This window comes from Lepidochelys kempii, chromosome 1 (genome assembly GCF_965140265.1).
Source record: "Lepidochelys kempii isolate rLepKem1 chromosome 1, rLepKem1.hap2, whole genome shotgun sequence".
NCBI classification, from domain to species: domain Eukaryota; kingdom Metazoa; phylum Chordata; order Testudines; family Cheloniidae; genus Lepidochelys; species Lepidochelys kempii.
Window position 1 is genome coordinate 285,669,638 of NC_133256.1, and position 22,445 is coordinate 285,692,082.

Sequence of the window (22,445 nt, forward strand, 5' to 3'; positions counted from 1 at the left end):
CTATCTAAACCTGGAGTGTTATTTAGGTAGATTTTGCAAGGAGGCTGATGCGCTATATTGGGAAGTTGGGTTTAGTACCGAGAAGAATGGGAGAAGGAAACTAATGGGGAAAGCTATGAGTAGAGTTCAGTGTAGTTTTATATAAATATTACATACACACACAATGCTCAGAATCATTCTGGTGCCTGGAAATTAATGTTCCATAAAAATCTATTTCAGTACTTGAGCTCGTAACATAGGAACCAATAATTTGCAAACTAACTGCACCTTGGGACACTAGAAACCAGCTATTTTTCTTTTGTAAACAGGTTTTATGACAGTAGATGAAAGAAAAAACTTTGATCATCTTAAGTCTCCCCATCTTAAATACTGGATTCCATTTGTCTGGTTTGGAAATCTAGCATATAAGGCGCGAAAAGAGGGTAGAATTCGAGACAGTGTAGACCTGCAGACACTGATGAATGTAAGTAGGAAAAATAAATCTACAGAAACAGATACTGAAATCACTATGCATTGTCTGTTCACCTATATAACTTTATCTATTACATGCAACTTTCCAGTCTTTTCCTCCTCACCTCAGTGGATTTACTCTAGATTTGTACCAAGTGTGTTTGTCTACGCACATACTATACACAAAACCAAGTCCACCACCAAGTGCTTAATGTGACAGTATTTATATAAATGAGAGAGAATTGACTGAAACACCAAATCAGTGAGCAAAATTCTGCTCTCACTTTCACTTTCACAGTAACTCCACTGTAGTTAAAAAAAAAACCCAAAAGATGGAGAAGTTGTTTATCTTTAGGGGGCTTATCATTTTAATTTTATTTTATTTATTTTAAGGAAAACAGTCTGCCCAAATATATCATGAAACAATCTATAACCCTTTTTTGTAATGTAAAATGTATCCTCCTGCCAATATCCCTGGACAGCATACAAATTTAAAATAATGGAACAATAGATAATTTGTTAAGAAGCTAAGCATTACACCAAGCTTCCTAAATCTATTGTACAACTGAATTTTTAAATATAGTGATGATCTACAGAATATTATTTAACAGATCAGTTTCTAATTCATTAAATTTGGTGCAGAGTATACTGTTTTACAGCCTTTCGTTTATGTGAAATGAATTGTGACAAACCCATTATTATTTGGGAGCGAATGTCACACATTTTGTTTTGTTTCTTATTTAGGAAATGAATAAGTACCGGTCTTGGTGTAGCCTTCTATTTGGTTATAACTGGGTTGGAATTCCATTGGTCTACACACAGGTACTGAGATATTACCATACCCAAAATTTGGACCAAGACTTTCAAAAAGAGGGGCCTAATGTTAGACTCCTAAGTCCATAATTAGGCACCCACATAAGTGACCTGATTCTCAGAGCTGCTGAGCAGTCTGCAGCTGCCATCTTGGACATGGTCTCTAGGATGATTGTCTGGCCAGATATTTTAAGTTATGTTTGATGTGAAGGTGCTGGATGGTTTGGGAGGCTGGGAAGGTACTGGGAGGTTTGATAGGTTGGGGGTGAGTAGGTTATGAATTCTGCAGTACCCATTCCGTGGCCACCAATAGATCATGTTGCCATTTTATTTGTAATGTCTATCTATAATATTTAAAATACTATTGTGTTAGGTGCTCAGCAGCCTTTGGGAATGTGGTGCCTTATACATAAAGAATGGTTATTATATTATTTTAATGTAGCTTTTATTTGTTGCAGGTTGTTACTCTTGCGGTCTATACCTTCTTCTTTGCCTGTCTGATAGGACGTCAGTTTTTGGATCCTGACCAAGGCTATGTAGGACATGACTTGGATATTTATATTCCAGTCTTCACACTGTTACAATTCTTCTTCTACGCAGGATGGCTTAAGGTAAGCTATATTTGTCAGCTACAACAACAAATAATTTGGTGTTGATTTGGCTACATCTTTGGGGAAAGGTAATAGGTGAAATCCCCCCAAGTCAGCTCAAGTCAAGGGTCTAGATTCAAATTTGTTGTAAATTCATTGAAGCTTAATGGTGTTACACAAAAGGATAAATTTAGCACAAGGTGTCCAGTGGCTGATCTTCAGGAAGAGCTTAGAAAATCATCCATTACATTTTCAATCCACCCAAGGCAGGTCTTACAATAAGTGTGGTTGCAAGAAAGAGTCAGGATCCTGAAAGTACCTCCTACAAGGAGGTGAGCACTGAAAGCTCCCAGTGAAGTACGGCCTGGATCCACAAAGAGATCTAGGTATTGCAATGCTCACTTTTAGGCACTTAGAAAATCACAGACACAACGTGATCCACAAAGTCTAAGTGAGGTGCCTCAGCTCCCTATACAATGAATGGGAAGAGATAGGTACCTAAGAATGCTATTCACAAAACCATCGTGAACCAACCAACCACTAAGCTATCCAATGGAAGATGCTGGCAAGAGGGGTGTGTCCAAAGCCCTGCCCCTCTCATAGACTTACACGCCTAAATCCAGGTTGCAGGGAAGTGTCTCCCCTGGCTAGCAATCCACAGCTAGGAGCCCCTCTCCCAGAGTCAGCCATCTTAGATGCCTGAGCCATTTCTTGTGGGAATACATTAGGCACCTGCCTCGATCCAATAAAACAGCCAGAGGAGGAGGTGGTGCTGATGCTGACATTATACATTTTAGCCCAGTGGTTAGAGTACTCACCTGGATGTCAGCCTGAGGGGGAGAAAGGATTTATAGAGGGGTCAAAAGAGTGTTCTAACCACTGAGCTATTCTGGTGTGGGGTTCTCTCAATCTCATCTGTCAAAGCTGTTCCACTGTGGCTAAATAATGACAGAGTAATTGGAGCCAGGGGACTGGCTATAGGGTCTCCCACCTCCCAGGTTTGTGCCTTAACCACTGGACTGCAGTCATTCTCTCCCTCCCTCTCTGTCTGTCTGTCTCTCTCTCTCTTTCTGACCCAATGACTATTTAAGCATGAATCCAAATTAGAACAACTTCCACAGGAGAAACTGAGGGAGCCCCAGATCAGAATATTCCATACCTCAGTGGTTAGTGCTCCTGAAAGGTAGGAGACCCCGGTTCACTTTCTTCCCCTCTGCCCGAGGGGGGAATTGACTCTGGCTCTCCCACATCATAGGTAAGTGCGCTAACCACTGGGCTAACAGTTATAAGGGTGGTGGTAGGAGCAGCAGAAGATTTTGAATGGGCCATGATCCGGTAGATGGCCTCTGAGCACAGTTACAGGGTCAGGCCCCATGGGCAAGATAGGTGAAAGAGTACCTAGTTTCTCTAAGTTCATGGGTCTCTCTGTTGCTTAGGTGGGAGACGGGTGTCCAAATACCTAGAAGGAGGCATCAGTGTGCACATGTCCAGAGGCAGAAACTTCAGAGCATCAAGGGAACTGTTACCCCCAAAATTTAGGCATTGAGTGAATTTAGGTATCTTCAGGGTTCAGCAGCAGCCAAGCAGGGTTTTTCTGGATAACAATGGTGCCTAAAACTAGGACTTAGGGCCCAGATCCACAGAAATATTTAGGGTCCTAGGTGCCACTGAAATCAATGAGAATTAGATGTCTAAATACCTCTGAGGATCTGGGCTTAGGTGCCTAAATCTGGGGATTAGGTTCCTACATACCTTTGTGGATATGGGCCTATTATCCTTGAAGAATCAGGACCTGGGAGTTGGACAATAAGATGTCCAAAGAAGGATGAAAATTTAGGCCATGAATTTCCTCCCTCTCCAATTTTGTGTCCAGTTGGGGAGATGGTGTTGCAGAGGAGGAATGGGGAGCAGAGCTCTAAACCACTTGTTTTGCTTATGGTCAAAGTCAGCCTGCCTTGTAGAAGCCAAATGGAGTTACCCACTTTCAGATGGCAATGAAATAGTGACAGCTAATATTGACTACACTACTAGCATCACATGAAGCAGTTAATTAAAGCGCGGAACTGCAAAAGAAGTTGGATTTTTTTATGGCCATTGTTTTGTTTTGTTTTTTTTTAACAGATCAGTTAACATCTCCTCATCAGGTGTCAGAGTAACAGCCGTGTTAGTCTGTATTCGCAAAAAGAAAAGGAGTACTTGTGGCACCTTAGAGACTAACCAATTTATTAGAGCATAAGCTTTCGTGAGCTACAGCTCACTTCCTCAGATGCATATCGTGGAAACTGCAGCAGGCTTTATATATACACAGAGAATATGAAACAATACCTATTCCCACCCCACTGTCCTGCTGGTAATAGACGATGTCCATCTGTTTGCATTTGGAAAGGAAGATGATGTCTGTCTGTATCTGTACAAGTTTTTTCATGCAGTTGATAGATTTCCACTCCATACGGCTAAATGCAGTGCCTTGCATAATGACAGGTTTCAGAGTTAAAGCCGTGTTAGTCTGTATTCGCAAAAAGAAAAGGAGGACTTGTGGCACCTTAGAGACTAACCAATTTATTAGAGCATAAGCTTTCGTGAGCTACAGCTCACTTCCTCAGATGCATATCGTGGAAACTGCAGCAGGCTTTATATATACACAGAGAATATGAAACAATACCTATTCCCACCCCACTGTCCTGCTGGTAATAGACGATGTCCATCTGTTTGCATTTGGAAAGGAAGATGTTGTCTGTCTGTATCTGTACAAGTTTTTTCATGCAGTTGATAGATTTCCACTCCATACGGCTAAATGCAGTGCCTTGCATAATGACAGGTTTCAGAGTTAAAGCCGTGTTAGTCTGTATTCGCAAAAAGAAAAGGAGGACTTGTGGCACCTTAGAGACTAACCAATTTATTAGAGCATAAGCTTTCGTGAGCTACAGCTCACTTCCTCAGATGCATATCGTGGAAACTGCAGCAGGCTTTATATATACACAGAGAATATGAAACAATACCTATTCCCACCCCACTGTCCTGCTGGTAATAGACGATGTCCATCTGTTTGCATTTGGAAAGGAAGATGATGTCTGTCTGTAATTAAACAATTAAGCAATATTCTCCCTATTGATTCCTGCCCCTGCAATTAATAACAAACTAGATTAATTCAAAGGGAAACTGAAATGAAAACTCAACCAGGCAGTACTAAGCAAATTCATATATTAAGCCCAGCAGTCACGTAAATCTCACTCTTGCTTCATTAAATCATTACTGTAAGCTTTGAAAAGCTAGTTGACACTAGCACGACGATAAAAATTGTGCAAAACCAGCCATTTTTAGGGCCTAATATAGGAAGCCCTCTGGGGGAGTTTTGTAAATTGAGAGAGTCCTTTTGTCTGCAAGCATTTTCTCTGGTTTTGACTCATGCAGGTAGGTCCATGTCTATGTATCAGGTTCAGAAAGACCCTGAAACAGAGTCAAAATCAGTCAGAATTGTCACATTGTACCTGGTTGCACGCTGAAACCGTGTGACACTGATTCTTTCCATAAATCATCCCAGGTTCACTCCAAAGGTTCGCAAACCGTTTGTAACCAAATCAAGCCAAGTATTTACAGTTTCACTGTCTGTCATGCACGTTTTGTGCAATTTTGTGCTAACACATATACCGAGCTGCAATGTAATAATCTTAAATACAAAAAAACCCCAACACGTTATGACACAACTCAGCAAAACTCTGAATATTCAGAATAAAGTCTTACATTCATTCTTACAAGAAATGGCCAAACAGTGAGTTTTGGGGGGGCTTATTATTGGTTTATGTGATGAGTTTAATGTTATTTTAAATTTAATAACTGGGATGATATTTATGCTCCTTATTGCCTTAAAAATATATATTTTTTAAAAAAGAACAAAATCGTTCATTGTAAATTATCAAAAGAGTGGACTTCATTCTCTTACCTTGGGAAAAATTAATGGCAGTTAGTCTGATCCTGCAGTGGGAGAATCAGGTACCTTTTGTTTTCAAAGGTATAAATAGTTGTGTATGTATGTTATAATACACACTTAGGAGTAGAAACACGTGTTTTTTGAAGGTGCAGAAACTCACCCTGTTAAATACATTTATGGGACTTATTCTCTACTGAGTATTCTTCAAGATTTTATTGATAGTATACCAAGGTTAGTTAGTATATTGTTAGCATATAAGGTTTTGTAGTATGTTGTATACTATTGTTAATATACAAAGGTTTTATTGTTAGTATAAAAAGCTAAACTGGGCCAGTCTTCCTGAGTCTGCTGCACAGCCTCTAATTGTGACTTATGAACAGTGGAGTTGGACCTCTTGATTGTCCATCCAACAATGTAATCATAGAAGATGAGAGATGGGCCCTTCAGTTTTGGAATGCTCATTCCCTTAATCTATACCAAAGTCCATCTATAGCACCTTTTTTAGTTGAGCTCAAGACCTCTACCAGCTTGGTCCTGGCAACTTCAGATGTAATTTTCATTATAAAAATCACTTTATATCAAAACCCAAAAATGTAGTGACAGTCTGCATAAACTTAATTTAATAACAGAATAAACAAAAAGAGGGGCCACTGGGCTGCTTTTACAATTTAAACAAAGCTGCCACTGAATTTCCAGTCTGCTGCTCCAAGAGTGCCATAGAATCCAGGAGTTTGGCCAAATGTAAATCCTGTTTTCCACAAACTCCCCAGGGCCTTCATACAGGATTGCAGATAGCGTCTCGAACCACGATTTTGCAGTTCAATAACATAAACGTGGTTAAACTGCTATCCATTCTTAGGCTGTGCGTCTGATTTGTTACCCATACTGTACACAGGACAAGGTTTCCCATCACATGAGATGCTTGTCCCAGACTAATTTATAATCCATTCAGTTGTGATAGCCAGCAATCCAAAAATAGATCTTCACCGTACTGCACTGAATTCGTTTTCAGAGGATGTTCTCATGGGCTATATGCTGGTGGCAGGTCAGCCAGTCAAAAGGCCCTGGCTGAGGTTTTCCCTGCCACTGCACCTGAGTGTGCCTATCAGCTTCTGTTAGGTGCTGTGCGTGCTGTGGGCTCGCTGACTTAGCTGAGGAAGTGGCTCCACTTAGATGCCACGAGGCAGCTTGTTCTCTGGTTTATTTCTATCCAAGCAGCAACATAGCTATACTTGCAATGTTAATGCCACATACCAAAGTCATCTCTCCCCTCCTCCCTCGCTGAGTCTGGGATTTTAATTCTTATCTTCCCCTAGCTAGTGCATGAGACCCAGATACAATTTTCCTGTGAATACTGAATGGCATGATGTAGAAAAATCTTTACTAGATCGCAAATGCACAGGAAATTATTCTTATTACTCTTGCTAGTTATTTGTATTATGGGAGCAACTACAGATTAGAGCCCCACTGAATGTGGGCTGTACAAACACTTAGGAAGAGACCCTTTCCCCCAAAGAGCTTCCAATCTAAGCCCTAACTCTTACAATTTACGATGTGCAGGCTGAGTGTGCTGCACCCACACAGAAACCCATTGACTTCTAAGGGGCTCTGGGTCGGCCCAGCAATTCACCCCCAAATTGTAAATTGCAGGATTGAAATCTAATTAGCCATGACAGGCAAACAGTGGGAGAAAATAAGTATTTGTCTCTCCATTTTCCAGATGCGGAACTGAAGCCCAGAAAATTAAATGACTTGCCCAAAGTCAAATGAAATCTATGGTAGATTTGGGAATTGACTCCCAATCTCCTGGGTTGAGGGCAGGGCCTTAACCACAAGACCCCCAGACACTTTTATAGCACAGAATCAGTGGGCAGGTTGAAAGGGGGAGGAGCCTTCTCCACCCAGCCCAAGCAAGCAAGATTTGAGAGAGTGACGAAGACCACTGGAGATCCTCCTGGTTCATTTAAGACACGTAGACCCCTAAAAGAATGACTCTGAGTCACTAACACATCCAGTGCTCCCCCCAGAGAACAGCTGAAACACAGGAGTGCCCCTCTATGATAATCATAGATTATAGATGTAACCCTTCTGCCCGTCAGAGTTGGCAGCAACAAGGGCCGGGTTCAATATCTAGGGGTTCCATTCCAATAACACAATGCAAACCGGCTCGAGCCCCCACCCAGTGACCTGGGACAAATATATACCACCCCCGCTGGGCGCCTCCAAGAGGCAATACTTCCCCTCTCGCAAGCACATAGTCTGAGTGTAGCAAAAAGCCTTTTCATAACAGAGAGAAACAATGTGGCATTATGTTGGGGAAACACCACCAACAGGATTCATAACACAACCCATGAGCAAAAAAAAACCCACCCCAAGCAAATTGGGGCATGCCCCTTTTCCTTTGGTTCTTGAGTCCAGCAACCCCAAATCACCCAAAGTCCCAAAAGTCCAGTGACCCAAAAGTCTCTGTCCCTGGTCAGGGCAGCCCCAGAGTTCAAAAGTTTATCTGTGGAGCTTTACCTCCCAACCTGGGTGGAGATGGGATGGGGATAAGAGGCACCTTACATGATCTGAAGCTGACCGCCCCACAGCTCCATAGGCCTCCGCTCTGCCAGCCGCCCCACGAACTCCTTCGCTCCGCTCCGCAGCCCACAAGCAGCTCCCGCTGTCCCACGATCTGCTCCACCAGCCGGTCCACAAACTGCTCCGCGTCCCACCAGCAGCTCCCGCCGTCCTACGAACTGCTCCACCAGCCTGTCCACCAGGCACTCCAGCCGTCCGGCAAACTGCTCCACAATATATCTTCAGGCTCCCCCACTACTTGACACAACGCTCAATGATTTCAGCTCTTAGTCAGTTCAGCTCTTTGGTGAATTCAGCTTGTAGTAGGGGAGCCTCAGTGCTGGTGCACTATTAGCCCAAAGTGAGCTCAGCAGCCTGTAACTAGACTCCTAATGGAATCAAAATTAGCTCTGATATTCCACAGTGGAGAGAGGAGGAAGCGCAATTAGCACGTAAGGCCCTCACCAAGGGGCCCATGCCACCAAGTATTAATACTTGTCCCCAGCCTCTGTCCCCTCACAGAGTTTTAAAACCCAAGACTCTTGCCTAGCGAGTGCTACTTAGTTGATGGTGAGTCCCTCCATCATAACAAAAGGCCAAGTACAGTTCCAAGCACAGTTCCCATAATCAGCGTAACAACAATTTATTCTTCCTGCCCCAATAACAGAGACACTGGGGATCGCACAGCAGCCAAAGTGACCATTTGGGCAGCTATGGCCTCATTCTAGGCGGGGTGGGTGTGCCTATGCAAATGAGATCGGCCCCTGAAGTTCTTTTCCACAACTTGCCACACCTCACCACCAGATGTCAGGGTGGAGCTCATCCTGACACTGCTTACATAGACATATCTGTTCTGTTCGTTCCCTCTGAAGCACCTGGCATTGGCCACAGTCGGAAGATGGGATACTGGGCTAGATGGACCATTGGTCTGACCCAATATGGCCATTCTTATATATACAGCCCTTCTTTGTAAGTGGAGCATTCCAAAGAAAACAAAGGCCACACTGTGGAATTCTTTCCAAAGTTAGTACAAAACCTGCCCCTACCCAGGGCTTTCTGGGATTCATACGACTTCCCCTAGGGATTGTTCACAAAGGCTTTTCCAAATGAAAGCCAGATGTTTGAAAAGAAAGAGCAAACATAAGGGGGAAATGGTGTGTCATTTTCGCCTTTTGCTAGGAGAAACCCCTCTGGCCAGTCGTCTTCCCAGCAAAGCTGTCCATAGCCCTGTACTGCAATCCTGACTTTCCTGTTGGCTACAAGAGTCAGCCTTGCTTTCCTGGGCTGTTGAGGGAGAGGCTGGCTGGAAACACCCCCAGCTTTAGGGCAAGTTCCAGCTCATCCTGTTCTTGAAGCTTCAGTCTCAGGCCCTAAACCCAGAGGACAGTCTGAGTTTCCCACAAATTTCAAGCCGTCTCAGAGATCTCTTCCTCTCCCTGTGATCATGTCCCCCATCCCACAGATACGTCTTTTTTCAGAAAAAAACGGAGAAGGCTATTGCCAGCTCAGGTGGATTCCTTTACTAGCCCCATTGCAAAGACCTTGTCCCAGCCTCACACTGCCCAGTTACCGTCACTACAGAATGGGAGGCCCCTGCTTTCCTGAAGGCCGAGCCTCCTTCTCAACTTAAATGATTTCAAAATAAAATTTAAAATAATTCAGTCTGAATAAAAACAAAATGTAGAGTCTGTTTCCTGTTTGCAATAAGCCAGGTAAAAGGGCACCCTGGCTTTCATTGCATTCCATTTTTAAGGCGGCGTGCTTTTCTTGACTAACACCAGGCTAGAGAGAAACATTCAGTATGACTGTTGTGTGGCTGCAAGCTCAACAATAGCTATCCCATCACAGGGTCATGCTGACCAGACTTAAGGATGGAAAGGGGATGTGATTGATTTCGAGGAGATTCCAGCTGTGATGTTTTCAGCAGGGTAAAAGACTATCATAGACAGTTGACAGGGCTGGTCCCCTGAGTTGCTTTTTAGACAGTGAGGCCATCAGTCAGCATTCAGTCGCCATGTTGATGGCATTGATTGTGCAGGGAGGACTGCGTGAAGGTTGCCATCCTCCTCCCCTTGAGAAAGCTAGTCATGGGATGCAAAGCCTTTAGCTGCAAAATCCCCAATTCAAATCCAGTCCAGGTCACCACTAATCAAATGTTATTGCAAAGATGTGGGTGTTGGATGACTGTGTTGGGGCACTCCCCCACCCCAGTCTGGAGAAAGCTAACAAGCCCCTCTGCGTTCACCTGCTATCAGATAGGCACACCTGCAGGGTCTGCACAAGCTGAAGGAAGCAAGTTTAAAAGGAGCGCTTGTCACAGAAAGAAGTGCAATCAGCGAGAAAACTTCTGTGCCCCAGCAAGCTGATGCTTGTTCCAGGGTCACTGAGAAGGGAAACAGCTAGCAAGCCTCTATGGCCCACAAGGACAAATTAGACCTTTATAAGGAAGCCAAGAGAATGAACACTCCCTTAAATGGGACCCCAGAAAGCCTGGAATGACATTCCCAAGTGGGGAAAAGACTTTTAAAGGGAAAGAGACTCTGTAACCGCCTGACTGTGACCCTAGAGAGAGGCCCAGCTTATCACAGAGACCTACATGGAATGAACAGGTGGTCTCAGTACAGTTCCTAGGGCATTGGTGTCCACTTTAGAACCACCACAGTTGTGACTGACAGTATTGCAAGGAGAGGATAGTTCAATCTGCTCTCTAAATATGGTTCCCCCCAGATCAATTTGAGATATATTTGTTGGGCACTGTGGGGAAAGCGTCCCATAGCACTGCCTAGGTACTGTGTGCTTATTCTACAGATACTGTATACGGATGACTTCACTATCCGGCAAGACAAGGTGGGTGTTGTGATATCTTTTACTGGAACAACTTCTGTTGGTGAGAGAGACAAGCTTTTGAGCTTACACAGAGCTCTTCTTCAGGTCCTGAAGTAATTAAGCTTAAAAGCTTGTCTTTCTCACCAACAGAAGTCAGTCCAATAAAAGATATTACCTCACCCACCTTATGTCTTTAATATCCCAGGACTGACACAGTTACAACACTTCATGATCCAGGACAGTCAATCAAACAGCTTTCATGACTGCTAAATTCAAAGCTGGGACCCAGAGCTGAACATTCCCTGTGTTCAGAGGAGTACAGATCTGTTTTGGTTCAGGCTTACCTTTATGAAATACAGACACTGATTTTCTTAAAAGGTACCTCCTGAAGGTGTAGTGACTTAAGGCCGACTCTGCTGCCCGGTAGGAATAACTTTGTTAGTTATTTGGTGCAGAAGTCGGAGATATGTTAATTTTATCACTGCAATTCCATATACATTAAGATCTGTATTACCTGTAACCAAACGAAAATTAATATGCTGACATTACCTAAAATGCCAAAGTACCTTTACAACTGAGTCAGTGCAACTAGACTGGCAAAACATCACAATGGAATTCATGTTAGGGGAAACAAGGGGCACAGGAGAAAGAGAAAATGAAATCTTAACAGTCAGTCTCTTCAAAGCCATTTTAAGGCAACAGCATTAAGCTTTGCATATTGGCATTTATTCAGTCTGTGATTTTAATTGTAGGTTGCTGAGCAGCTTATTAATCCATTTGGAGAAGATGATGATGATTTTGAAACAAATTGGTGCATTGATAGAAATTTGCAGGTCAGTATTTTTGGTCTCTACTTTCCTCTCTTCTGCTTTACGGTAATATATTATAAATGTATTCCTTATAGGTCTGAGACACTAGCTAGTGGGACTGAGAGTTATACAAAATGATTCTTTACCCAAAGGGGATCATATCTCCAGAATCCTCCATGTTTTGTTTTTAGAGTCAATATATTATTAATTCACCATTCCATATGCCTTGTCTGCTGGGGAAAGGATGCAAAGTGAAGACACCTGAGCTGCCCTCTAACCACAAGCTCATTTCGTGTAACCCTGCCTGTACTCACCAGTTCACCCTGCCTGTACTCACGTAGGAGATCCTGGCAAGACTACTCTGAACCAAATTCTGTTCTCATTGACACCTTTGCAAACTCACTGAAATCAATAAGGTTGCACCAGTATAATGGATAGCAGATTTTGGCCCTATATTTGTACAGAGCAGAGAGCAGGTAAATAATTTACAGGAGAAGTCAGCACTGCCAAATCTTGCTGTTGAAATTATTCCTACATCTCTTATGGCACAATTGTGACCCTGCCACCCAGGAGAGTAAGGCACATGAAGAGCTTCATTACTTCCCTGCATGGGCAACTCACATTGGAGGTAGCAGAACAGGAAGGTGACCAGTCTCCATGGGGTCACCACTCCAGAGCAGGTGTGGAGCGAGTGGGGGCGGAGGGAGGAGTCACAGGCAATCAAGGCAACCTTGGTTCCACCCCTCACAGTGTGCTGGCCAGCTCAGCTGAGCCCGCATCATCAGAGAAGTATCTGCACCTGATATAGGGCTCTGAGTCAGTCTTGGCCATTCCTGGAGGAATGCAGCTAAAGACAACTTGTCACAAAGACACAGCTGAGCCCTTTATTTTTACATACGTAAGTCAATGGTACAAGGCTGTTCACGTGCTCTGTTGGAAATATTTTTAAAAATATGGACAAAGTTTGCTTAAAGATTCCTCTGTGTGAACTTCTGCATAAGAAACATCTCTACAAATAGCACAATAATAGTCCTCATATATTTCCTGAAAACATGGCACATCAGAGAATCACATTTAATTGGGGATGGGTCCTGCTTTTGAGCAGGGGGTTGGACTAGATGACCTCCTGAGGTCCCTTCCAACCCTGATATTCTATGATTCTATGACCATTTAGCTAAATAATCCAGTTAATAAGAATGCTTGCCAGAAAAGTTAATACTTTATCATTTGTGATTAAATGTGATGTAAGATGAAGGGAATTGTTTTGCAAACATCTGGGGCTCTATCCCATTCTAATTAAAGTCAATTAAATTTGTTGCCATTGTGGGAGCAGAAATAATCTATTTCAGCTTTCTATATAGTGCCTATTAACATGGATCAGGCCTGTAGTCACTATGTACATCTTACATAATGTCATAAAATTTATTTCCTAAAGAATATTTCCCATATAGCAGGAAATAGTATATTACACACAAAACCATATTTAAAGTAGTGTAATTACAACTACGACCCCAGGTCTCACTTCTGGCTGTGGATGAAATGCACATGAACTTACCAAAGATGGACAAAGATATTTACTGGAATGATTCAGCTGCTCAGCCACCATACACACTGGCAGCTGCCGATTACTGTATTCCATCTTTCCTTGGCTCAACTATTGAAATGGGGTAAGTAAGGCTGCCATCTTTTCATGATGTCATTAAGGCTACAAAAATGTGTATCCAAACATCATAATGGCCTATGGATTTTAAATGTATATCATGCATAAATATGACTTCAAATTTGAAGTTTAACATTTAAAAATAAATAGGTTTAAAACTATGTAATGGTTTCTTTTGATATGCACAGACGTGTACAAATTCAACGCCTGGGAAAGCTCAGTGGCCATTAGAAAACTAGTGATTTACATGATCCTTTTAGGAGAGTGACACAAACGTAGCCCTTTGGTTTTTTTGTGGTATTGTAGCTGTATAAAACAGCATAAACCAAAGAAACAGCAAGGTTTTTCAAAGAAATTTTCAAGGTACTAAATCCTCTATGTACATGATACAACAATTAGCACAATACCCATTTATTTGCTTGTTTCTTATACAGACACTCCCTTTCTTCTTGCTGGGTAAGATCATTCCAGACCTTTTGGGAGACAAAAACTATAGAAATGGTCTTATGACTTTTCAATTAATAATAACCCAGAATTGTTTTCTTGCATGTATACCAACCCTATTGCAAAGAACCAGCCAGAGTATGTGACACTGCTCGTTGTTCTGGCACTCTGAGTCTACACCGCTGGTGGAGGCGTGTGGTGTATGTGTAGCTACACGCCACAGTGAAAAGTAGGCTGTGTCCGCACTGCCGTCTGTAGCTACACATGTCAGTGAGGCTCTGGCAGAGGGGGAGGCAGCAGGGAAAGTCTGTTTTCCCTCCTGCCGGACCTTTTCCCTGCTGGCAGAGTCTTTTCCTGCAATGGAGAAAGGCTCTGGCAGTGGGACACTACGCTGGTATGTTTAGCAGAATAGTGAGTAGCAAGTTGTGGAAGGTATGTATTCACATACACACCCTTCAGGAGTGTTTATACTTTACTCACCTAAGCCATGTCCCTCCATCTACACTGCTATTTATATCCGTGCTGGGCAGTATGTACACTACACGCTTGCCAAAAGAAACATGCAGTATAGATGTACCCTCATAAAATAAGGGGACAGGCCAGGCAGAGCATGAAAGGCTGAGTTAAAACATGTATGATGTGCTCTAGCATAAAACAGATCGGTGAACATGAAGAATATCCTGTCCCTTTAAGAACCAAACAAATACTAGCCCTGGTAGAAATTTTTCATTTGAAACTTTTAAAAAGCAAAAGTGGCTTTTTCAAAACCTAAAACTTTCTTTTTTTTTTTTTCAAAAAATTTTCCAGTTTTTCACGGAACCCAGAAAGGTTGAAATTTTTGGAGGGGTTAGTTTTTTCTCCTTAATTCTCTTTTTTGCCACAAAATACACCAGAAAGAATTGTGTTCAGGATGTTTTTTCCTACTTTTCCTTTTGACACACAGTAACTTTTCCAAAGTTCTTCAACTTTGGAAAAGTTACAGAGTAGCAAAAGGAAAAATGAAGGGAAAAAACACGCCTTGGCCATCATTTGATTTATTGCATTCTGTGAAGAGAAAGGGGGAGGAGAAAAAAGAGGAACGGGGGGGACCCAAAGTCCAAACTTCTCACATTTTTATAAAAAATATTTCATGAATATATATATATTCATGAAATATTTTTTATAAAAATGTGAGAAGTTTATATATATATACACACATTGTTCCATTTTAAATCCTTTGAAATGGTAAAAACTTTGAAATTCTGTATTTTTCCCCAAACCATTTCTCCGTTTTTTTCCAACCAGCTGGAACAAATATAACAAGGTTTCCTTCAGCCAGAGTTCAAAACCAAGGTCTAAAGGTGTAGCTTGTTTCAGCCAAGTCCAAAACAAATATCTAAAGCATGGCTCACGTCAGCCAAATTCCAGAGAGGAAGAAGATTCACCACTCTCCTCCTTCATTCTAGTCCTCCTCCTAGCGACAAGTCTATCCTCCCTGGTGCTCTCTGCCAAACTAAATCATCCACTGTCACAGAGCATCCCATTTATAAGTACTGGAAGGAATTAATCAATCCATCAAAGTTGCCATGTCCATACCTGAAATCCCTGCTCTCAGGACAGTCAACTTCTTCTACTGTTCCCTCCCATTGTCTTTACACCCCATAGCAAGTACTAAATGTGCTCCACTCACCAAATGGTGTGGCTGCAGTAACTCATCATTAACCTCAGAAGCCAGGCAGAAAAGCAGAAACTAATGGGTGGGATTTTCAAAAGGACCTAAGAGACATGGACCACAAGGCCCATTGACTTTCAATAGCACTTCTGCTCCTAAATCTCTTAAGCACTTTTGAAAATCCTACTCCATGCTCAGTGCTCAATTTGTAATGTGAGAGGTGTCGGGGCTCAAGCAATTAGGTGCTGGGGCTCAAGCAGTTTTTTTTACTTTCATAACTGAAGTGGCAAGCCCAGTGGTGCTGGAGCTATGAACTACCAAGCCTAGAGGTTCTGGGGCTATGAACTGCCAAGCCGAGAAGTGCTAGAGCTCCTGGCACAAATTAAACACTGTCCACACTTCCAGGAGCACCATTAACTTTTGCCTGAGACTCTTCCTGATAGAATGAGGAATACACTGCACAGAGCAATTGTTCTCCTCCTGCTCCCGCAAAGCTCTGATCATGTGGAGCTGCCATCGAGGAGCGTTCCATTGTTCTGAGACAGGAGGGAGAACACATCAGCATTGCCTGTGCTCCTCACCCCTTTCAGTGCCTCTGAAGATTTTCAGCCCCACTTTGCTCTTATTTGTTCCTCCTATACCTCATGGAGGCCCTTTATTAGGAACGCATTTGTTCCTTAAGTTCTCTGACTCTCATCACTCACTGTTAATGTAACTCCATTCCGCTAACGACAGGCAGACAGAAAATGGATCATTATATAAACCTTGTTTTCCATTGAACATGAAACCTTACCGCAAACACTACACTTCTTGTGATTCTAGAATAAAACAAATACAGAGTGACACACACGCTGCATCGCTTTATCTTACAGGCTGTCCGATACAGAGTTCCTCCGAGGGGAAAACTGGCCCTGGGATGATGAGAAATACAGGCGACAGCCCTCAGTGCTGAGAAGAGTTAAGCGATTTCTGAGTGTCCATGAAAGTTCTCCCTCCCCAACCAGGAGGCGCTACAGCAGACAGACAAGTGAGAACTCTGTGTTTTTCCCCGCGCATGAAAAGGGTCACATCAGCAGTTTGCAAGAAATGCATTCTAGAGGGAGACATTTTGCCTCAAAGGCCAAGAGGAAACATGAGCTGGCTGACAGGAATCCCCGACTGCACGCTAGCATAGATCTAGCAACTATTAGTGAAACTAGCAGAACCAACATTTTAGAAAGCTACCAATCTAGTGTCAATGACACAACAACTAAGATAGCTTTGCCAGTCCCCGAAGCAGTTGTCGCTACAGCTGAGGCCAGAACACCCAACGCGTCAGACAGCCAGACTTTACAGACAGACACTTCCACAAACATGCCAACAGAACAGGAGCCCCTAGGCAGTCCAGCTGAGCGACATTCTGATCCTGTGGATGCGCCACGACCTCATTCAGAAATGGCTATGTCTTTTACTGATTCTGGGCAGCATAAATCATTCACCATTGTAACAGAGGAACCAAACCCTGATTTACACAAAAGTACGACAGCAGGTGTTAGCAAAGATCAACACAGGAGCTCTGAAAGATGTTCCCCAGACTTCCATACGCTCAGTATTACATTGCATACAGATGCTGCACCTCTTTTATTGGATTTCGGAACACCCTCTGGACAAAGCACCTTACGTGCTGAAAGTAACATTGCTGCTCCCTCTGCTGCTCAAGATACAGTTGATATGCATCACTTCTTGGAACATCTGGATGCTAAAGAAACAGCTATACTAGAATTCATTCACGAGAAGAATGAAGGAAATCTCTGACAAGGTTGTCAGAATCTTCTAGATTCCAATTCTATTCTATTATTTATAGTGGGGTGAAATGCTTAAGAGCCCCTGCAGCCATTCAGGGGTTCCCCAAACACAGAACAGTTTCATTTTGCGAAACAATTGGAACTTTCTGTCTCTTTTGAAACTGGTTCTTATTCAGATTTCTGAAAATACAGAAATACAAATACACTGCTCAGACCAGACATACAGTACATCATACGGCTGATCTTATTCCCAAGGGAAATTACTCAGATTGCTATGTTAAAGCTTTCCTCTCTCAATAAGGATTCTGGCAGGGCAATATTAAATTTAAATTGAAAAATAATCTCAGCCAGCCGGGAGCCCCATTCCCATTCACCAGCCAGTACCCAGCCTTGGCAGTGTTCTTCGGCCTTTCTCTCAGCACGGACTCCACCTTTATACGTGGCTCGGGAAAGGGAGCTCATGCTGTCTATGGCCACAATGGAAAGGGATGTTTTCCCTCTCTTTCAGCAGTGGGAAAGGAGATTTCTCTCCAGCACATACACGCCCAGCTCTTCTTTCTTGGAATCCATCTTTTTGCAAATCAAATTGCTTTTATAACACAGCCAAGTCATTATTTTCCCCTCAAGTCTTATTCAAATGTCACGAAATAGCAAGGACAAGTGTTAAGGAATCATACTGATGTCATGCCAGTACAATTCACTAACACCACATCCCTCCTCCACCACCCGGGGGGTGGATGGCTCCAAAAGCGATGGAACTAATGCAATTACTCTACTCATGGCAGGAGGCAGAGCACCTTCCTTGGGAGTGCACAGCTCCCGTGTGCCTGAAGCACTCCTCTGTGGCTTGCTCTATGGCAGCATAGGAAGGCCTGAGAAGTGTGGGGTGTGACCAGTGGATCCACAGCTATGTAGGTTCACTGACCAAACTCCCCCCAGTCCTGCATGAGGAGAAGGATGGCCGTAGCTGCAGGAGGGAGAGTAACAGCAACCACAAAGCAGGTCCACCATTTGGGTAAGAGGATTCCATAGCCAGCCCCCGACAGAACACAAGCCTGAGGAAATGGGAGTATCTCCGGGGAGAGGATTTGAGCCTGGGATTCCTGGCCACTGGTTCTTTTATCTCTTTTCTCTCCGTCTTTTCCGATTGCAGAGATCTTGCCTAATCTGCCTTCAGGGTCCAATCACCATCTTGCCACCATCTTCCGCCTCCTTTCTCTCTGCTTCCAACAGGCTCGTAGTTGTATTGGAACACAGTAATCATCTGCTCCATCCCAGACTTCAGTTTACCCTCCCTCCCACACAGTACTCAGCTGAAACAAAACTAAGCACATTTTCCCCACTGTTTAACTGTGTTTACCTTCCACTGCCTGCTTCTCTAGTTGATTCCACACCACACCTTTTACGTCAGTGCTTGATCACACAACCGCTGACCAATGATTTAAATGCTTGGCCTCCTCTTTCTTTCACACCTGTTTGGCTAACCTCAAGACCAGCTACTGCATCCTGCTGGTTGGCTGCAGAGTTGTCATTCAAATTCTCTCCCCTCTCATTCGTAGCTGTGTAGTAGGCCTGCTTTATACCCATGTAGTAGGCCTGCTTCCATTAATGTTTCATTCATGCTTCCATTACATGTAGCCATGCACCAAACCTGGACCACCAGTGTAAGAGATTAGCGTCCTCTCACAGAGTCTCATAACGCTAGAAAAGGATACGGTACAATGGGAAAATGCTTACAGGTATTTCACAAATAGCAACTAATTACAGGAATAAATTCAAATATTCTGTCCATTACTTGTACAGAATGGGACATAGTTATGGCCATTTTCAAAATTTCCTCTTGTTAGTTAGTTTGTTTGTGAGCCCACTATTGCATTCATCTGGTGCTGAATTATCTTTTGGACCAAGTTGGTCACCTAAGCGCCTCTCGCTACAATTTTTTTTTAACACTAGTTTAATAAATTGACTAATTATAACACTAGCAGCCCAAACAATTTATGGTTCACGTTTACCAGCATAAACAATGTAACAATTTATTACATAAAAAAGCAATTTTTTAAAAAATGAGGTTGCTTTGGTTGTATTAAACTATGTCAAGACTTGCCCCAACAAGGACCTGACCAATAGAGTAGGCCACTTTGGAGAACAAGAGCATCAGAGGGCAGGAGCTACAGATGTTAGTGAAGCTGGAAAAGACTGGGGAGAAAACAAGGCTAGAACAGAGGCATATGTTAAAGCAGCAGTTTGTTACCATCTCCTGGGGCTAATCTTGGACAAGGTGGGATATATGACCATAATGTCTGTGGTATGATGAGCTGACCAATACTGCAACTTTCTAGGTGTTTGCATTCTAAGTCAGAATTCAAAGAACCCAGACGGCAGAATATTCACATTTTATGGAACTTTCTGGCAACACTTATTCATATATGATAGAAATGTGAGTAGACTGTAATTTTCTGTTAGAATAATAATTGTATGTATATCTATATAATGGAAATGTACAAAATATAATTCAACTACTCATCTAAGGAAGCAAAAATATCCAGGCTGCTGCTAAATAAACGATACAGCTTTATGATGTCTTGTTTTAGGACCAAATAAATAAAGTTTATCTAGACAGAAAAGTTTGCTTATGAGTACTGCATACTTTAAGAATAAAATTGAGAAAAAAGCATATACACAAAATAGACGTGGAGTAAATCATATTTGTATAGCTTACCCTATTCTGCAAAAACTGGTCAATGGCAACTGTCTCTTGTGGCCTGGGACATAGCCTGTCAGATCAAATATATGCGGTATAGTCTTTTACTGATGAGTACAGAGCCATGACATTATAATGCTGGGACATATAAATACATACTATAGTACACATTAGAAACCAAAACCAATATTCCACAGATATCTGTGCATAGACTTCCTAGGTCTGTAACAACAAAAGCTTCAAGTCTAAAAGTCCGTGTGTCAAACTTTGTCAATGCCAGAAATGGGTCTTCTATTTGTTCAGAACCACTAAGCTTGTCCTGAAGTACAGCATTATCAAGTTTCTCAATTGACACTGCTCCTTATTTGTTGGGTCAGTGCTCTTCTTAAAGGATTGGTTTCCATAAAAGGGAGACTACATGCTGTGCGCCTATATCTGGTAACTGGTCTGGAGTATTGCATCTAAAGGAAATCAGTTTATTGGGACCAAGCCTTGAGTAGGAATATGGCTGCCTCAAGAATATGTCCTTAAACATGGAGATTATTTTAAAGCATATTGTTAACAATTGAACCTGCTCACTTTGATGTGGGCTAGGTGCCCAACCTATCAGCCCCTCCAACCTCAGAATTTCTATTCTGTAAGATTGAGTGTCTAGTTGTCCTGTGCACTAGCCTGCATAGTAGGCTTCATCTGGCAGAACCTTCCAAACATTAGCCCAGATCATTCCATTTTGACTAATCAGAACATAGTTATCAGAGGGAACACCCCAAATGCATAATCCTGTCACCTGGGAGAGTGGTGGAAGGAGATTTAAGGAAGCTTGCTGTAATACATGTACATTTCCATAGCACCAGAAGTCTTCTTTGAATTCAGCTGATCGCTTTTGCATTCCAGAGTTTAAAGTGAGTGTCAGAAGTGACGGCATAAAGTGTCATTTGTAAATGACTGTGTCCGTCATTTCAAACACGTATATATCATGGAAGTGCCCAGGGGACCAAGCGATATGCTAAGCACTGTACAAACACAGAATAAGGATATGTCCACACTGCTATGGCAGGTGTGATTGCAGCTCTGGTAGGCATAACCTTGGAGTTAAAACCGGCAGCGAAGATGCAGTGGCATGGGCTTCAGTCCTGGCTAGCAAGCCGAATATGGAGCCAGGGGGACCAGGCAGACTTGTAGAACCCACGATGTGCTAGGTAGATTAGAGCTATAGTGTGGGGCCTAGAGAGCTGCAATCACACCTTCCATTGTCGTATAGACACACTCTGAGACAGTCCCTGCACTGAAGAGCCTACAGTCTAAATAAACAAGACAGACCGGGCAGGGGAAAGGGTAGAATACACAAGCCAAGTGAGCAACGTGACAATGGCAAATGTCATGTTACTTCCATGAATCATGCTTATTTATTTATCTGTGTATTTAAATCTTCTCAGTGGTGTGGTGTTCTGCGGGGCGTAGCTATCTGGAAAGTCAAATGAAGGGAGAGAGTTGGTGCAAACAGCCAGTCAGCACAGGGCAGAGTGTGGTCAGAATGAGAACTGCAGAAAGCAGTCTGCTGACATCATCAGTGTCTGTCACTCGCAGCACAAACACATCCAGCTGCTGCTCTGCTGCCTTCAAGTATCTGGCTGGCTCCTCCCTGCCACATGTCTGTGGGGAGAGGGACACCACATGGTCCTAGTCCCCAAGAGGTCAATATAGTTCTGGGGCCAGGAGGCTCTGGGGGTGGAAAAGATGGCTCCAGCTGGGACCCATTTTACCCCCGCCTACCCAGAGGAACAGTACCTGCTTAAACCGCCGGCAGCCAGTGATGGATTAACGCACAAGCCCACAGGGTCCTGGCTAATTTGTGGGCCCCTATAGGAGCACCAGAATGTGTGTGGAAGTAGAGGGGACCGCCTGCACTGGAACTGTAGCCCTGGCCCCTGTTCCTCCTCTGCCCCCTGGGGCCCCACCACCTGGCCAGGCCAGAAGCTGGAGTCATGCAATGGTAAGAGCTGCCTAGGGACCCCAGACCTTCTACCTGTCCTGGGCAGGGGGTTAGGCTGCCAAAGAGCAGACCCTGGTCCATGTCCCCACCCCCCGGGAGTGCAACCCATGGCAGATGGAGGGTCCAGGGATTCCTGGGAAGCTCTTACTACTGCCTGGTTCCAGCTTCCGCACTGGCCAGGGGGTGGGGCCTGGGGGAGAGGAGGGGCAGGGGACAGGGTCCCATGGTGAGGGC

The 22,445-nt window shown here is 43.3% G+C and overlaps 1 protein-coding gene across 1 annotated transcript in view; it reads left to right on the top strand.

The window, feature by feature from the left end:
- Nucleotides 1-17,527, top strand: part of BEST3 (bestrophin 3) — a 28,923-nt gene extending 11,396 nt beyond the window's left edge. The window contains exons 4-9 of the mRNA XM_073339454.1: nucleotides 309-463; nucleotides 1,195-1,272; nucleotides 1,722-1,874; nucleotides 11,922-12,002; nucleotides 13,494-13,645; nucleotides 16,606-17,527. Of these exons, the coding sequence (XP_073195555.1) occupies nucleotides 309-463; nucleotides 1,195-1,272; nucleotides 1,722-1,874; nucleotides 11,922-12,002; nucleotides 13,494-13,645; nucleotides 16,606-17,527 (1,541 nt within the window). The remainder of the gene's footprint in view (nucleotides 1-308; nucleotides 464-1,194; nucleotides 1,273-1,721; nucleotides 1,875-11,921; nucleotides 12,003-13,493; nucleotides 13,646-16,605) is intronic.
- The last annotated feature ends 4,918 nt before the right edge of the window (nucleotides 17,528-22,445 follow it).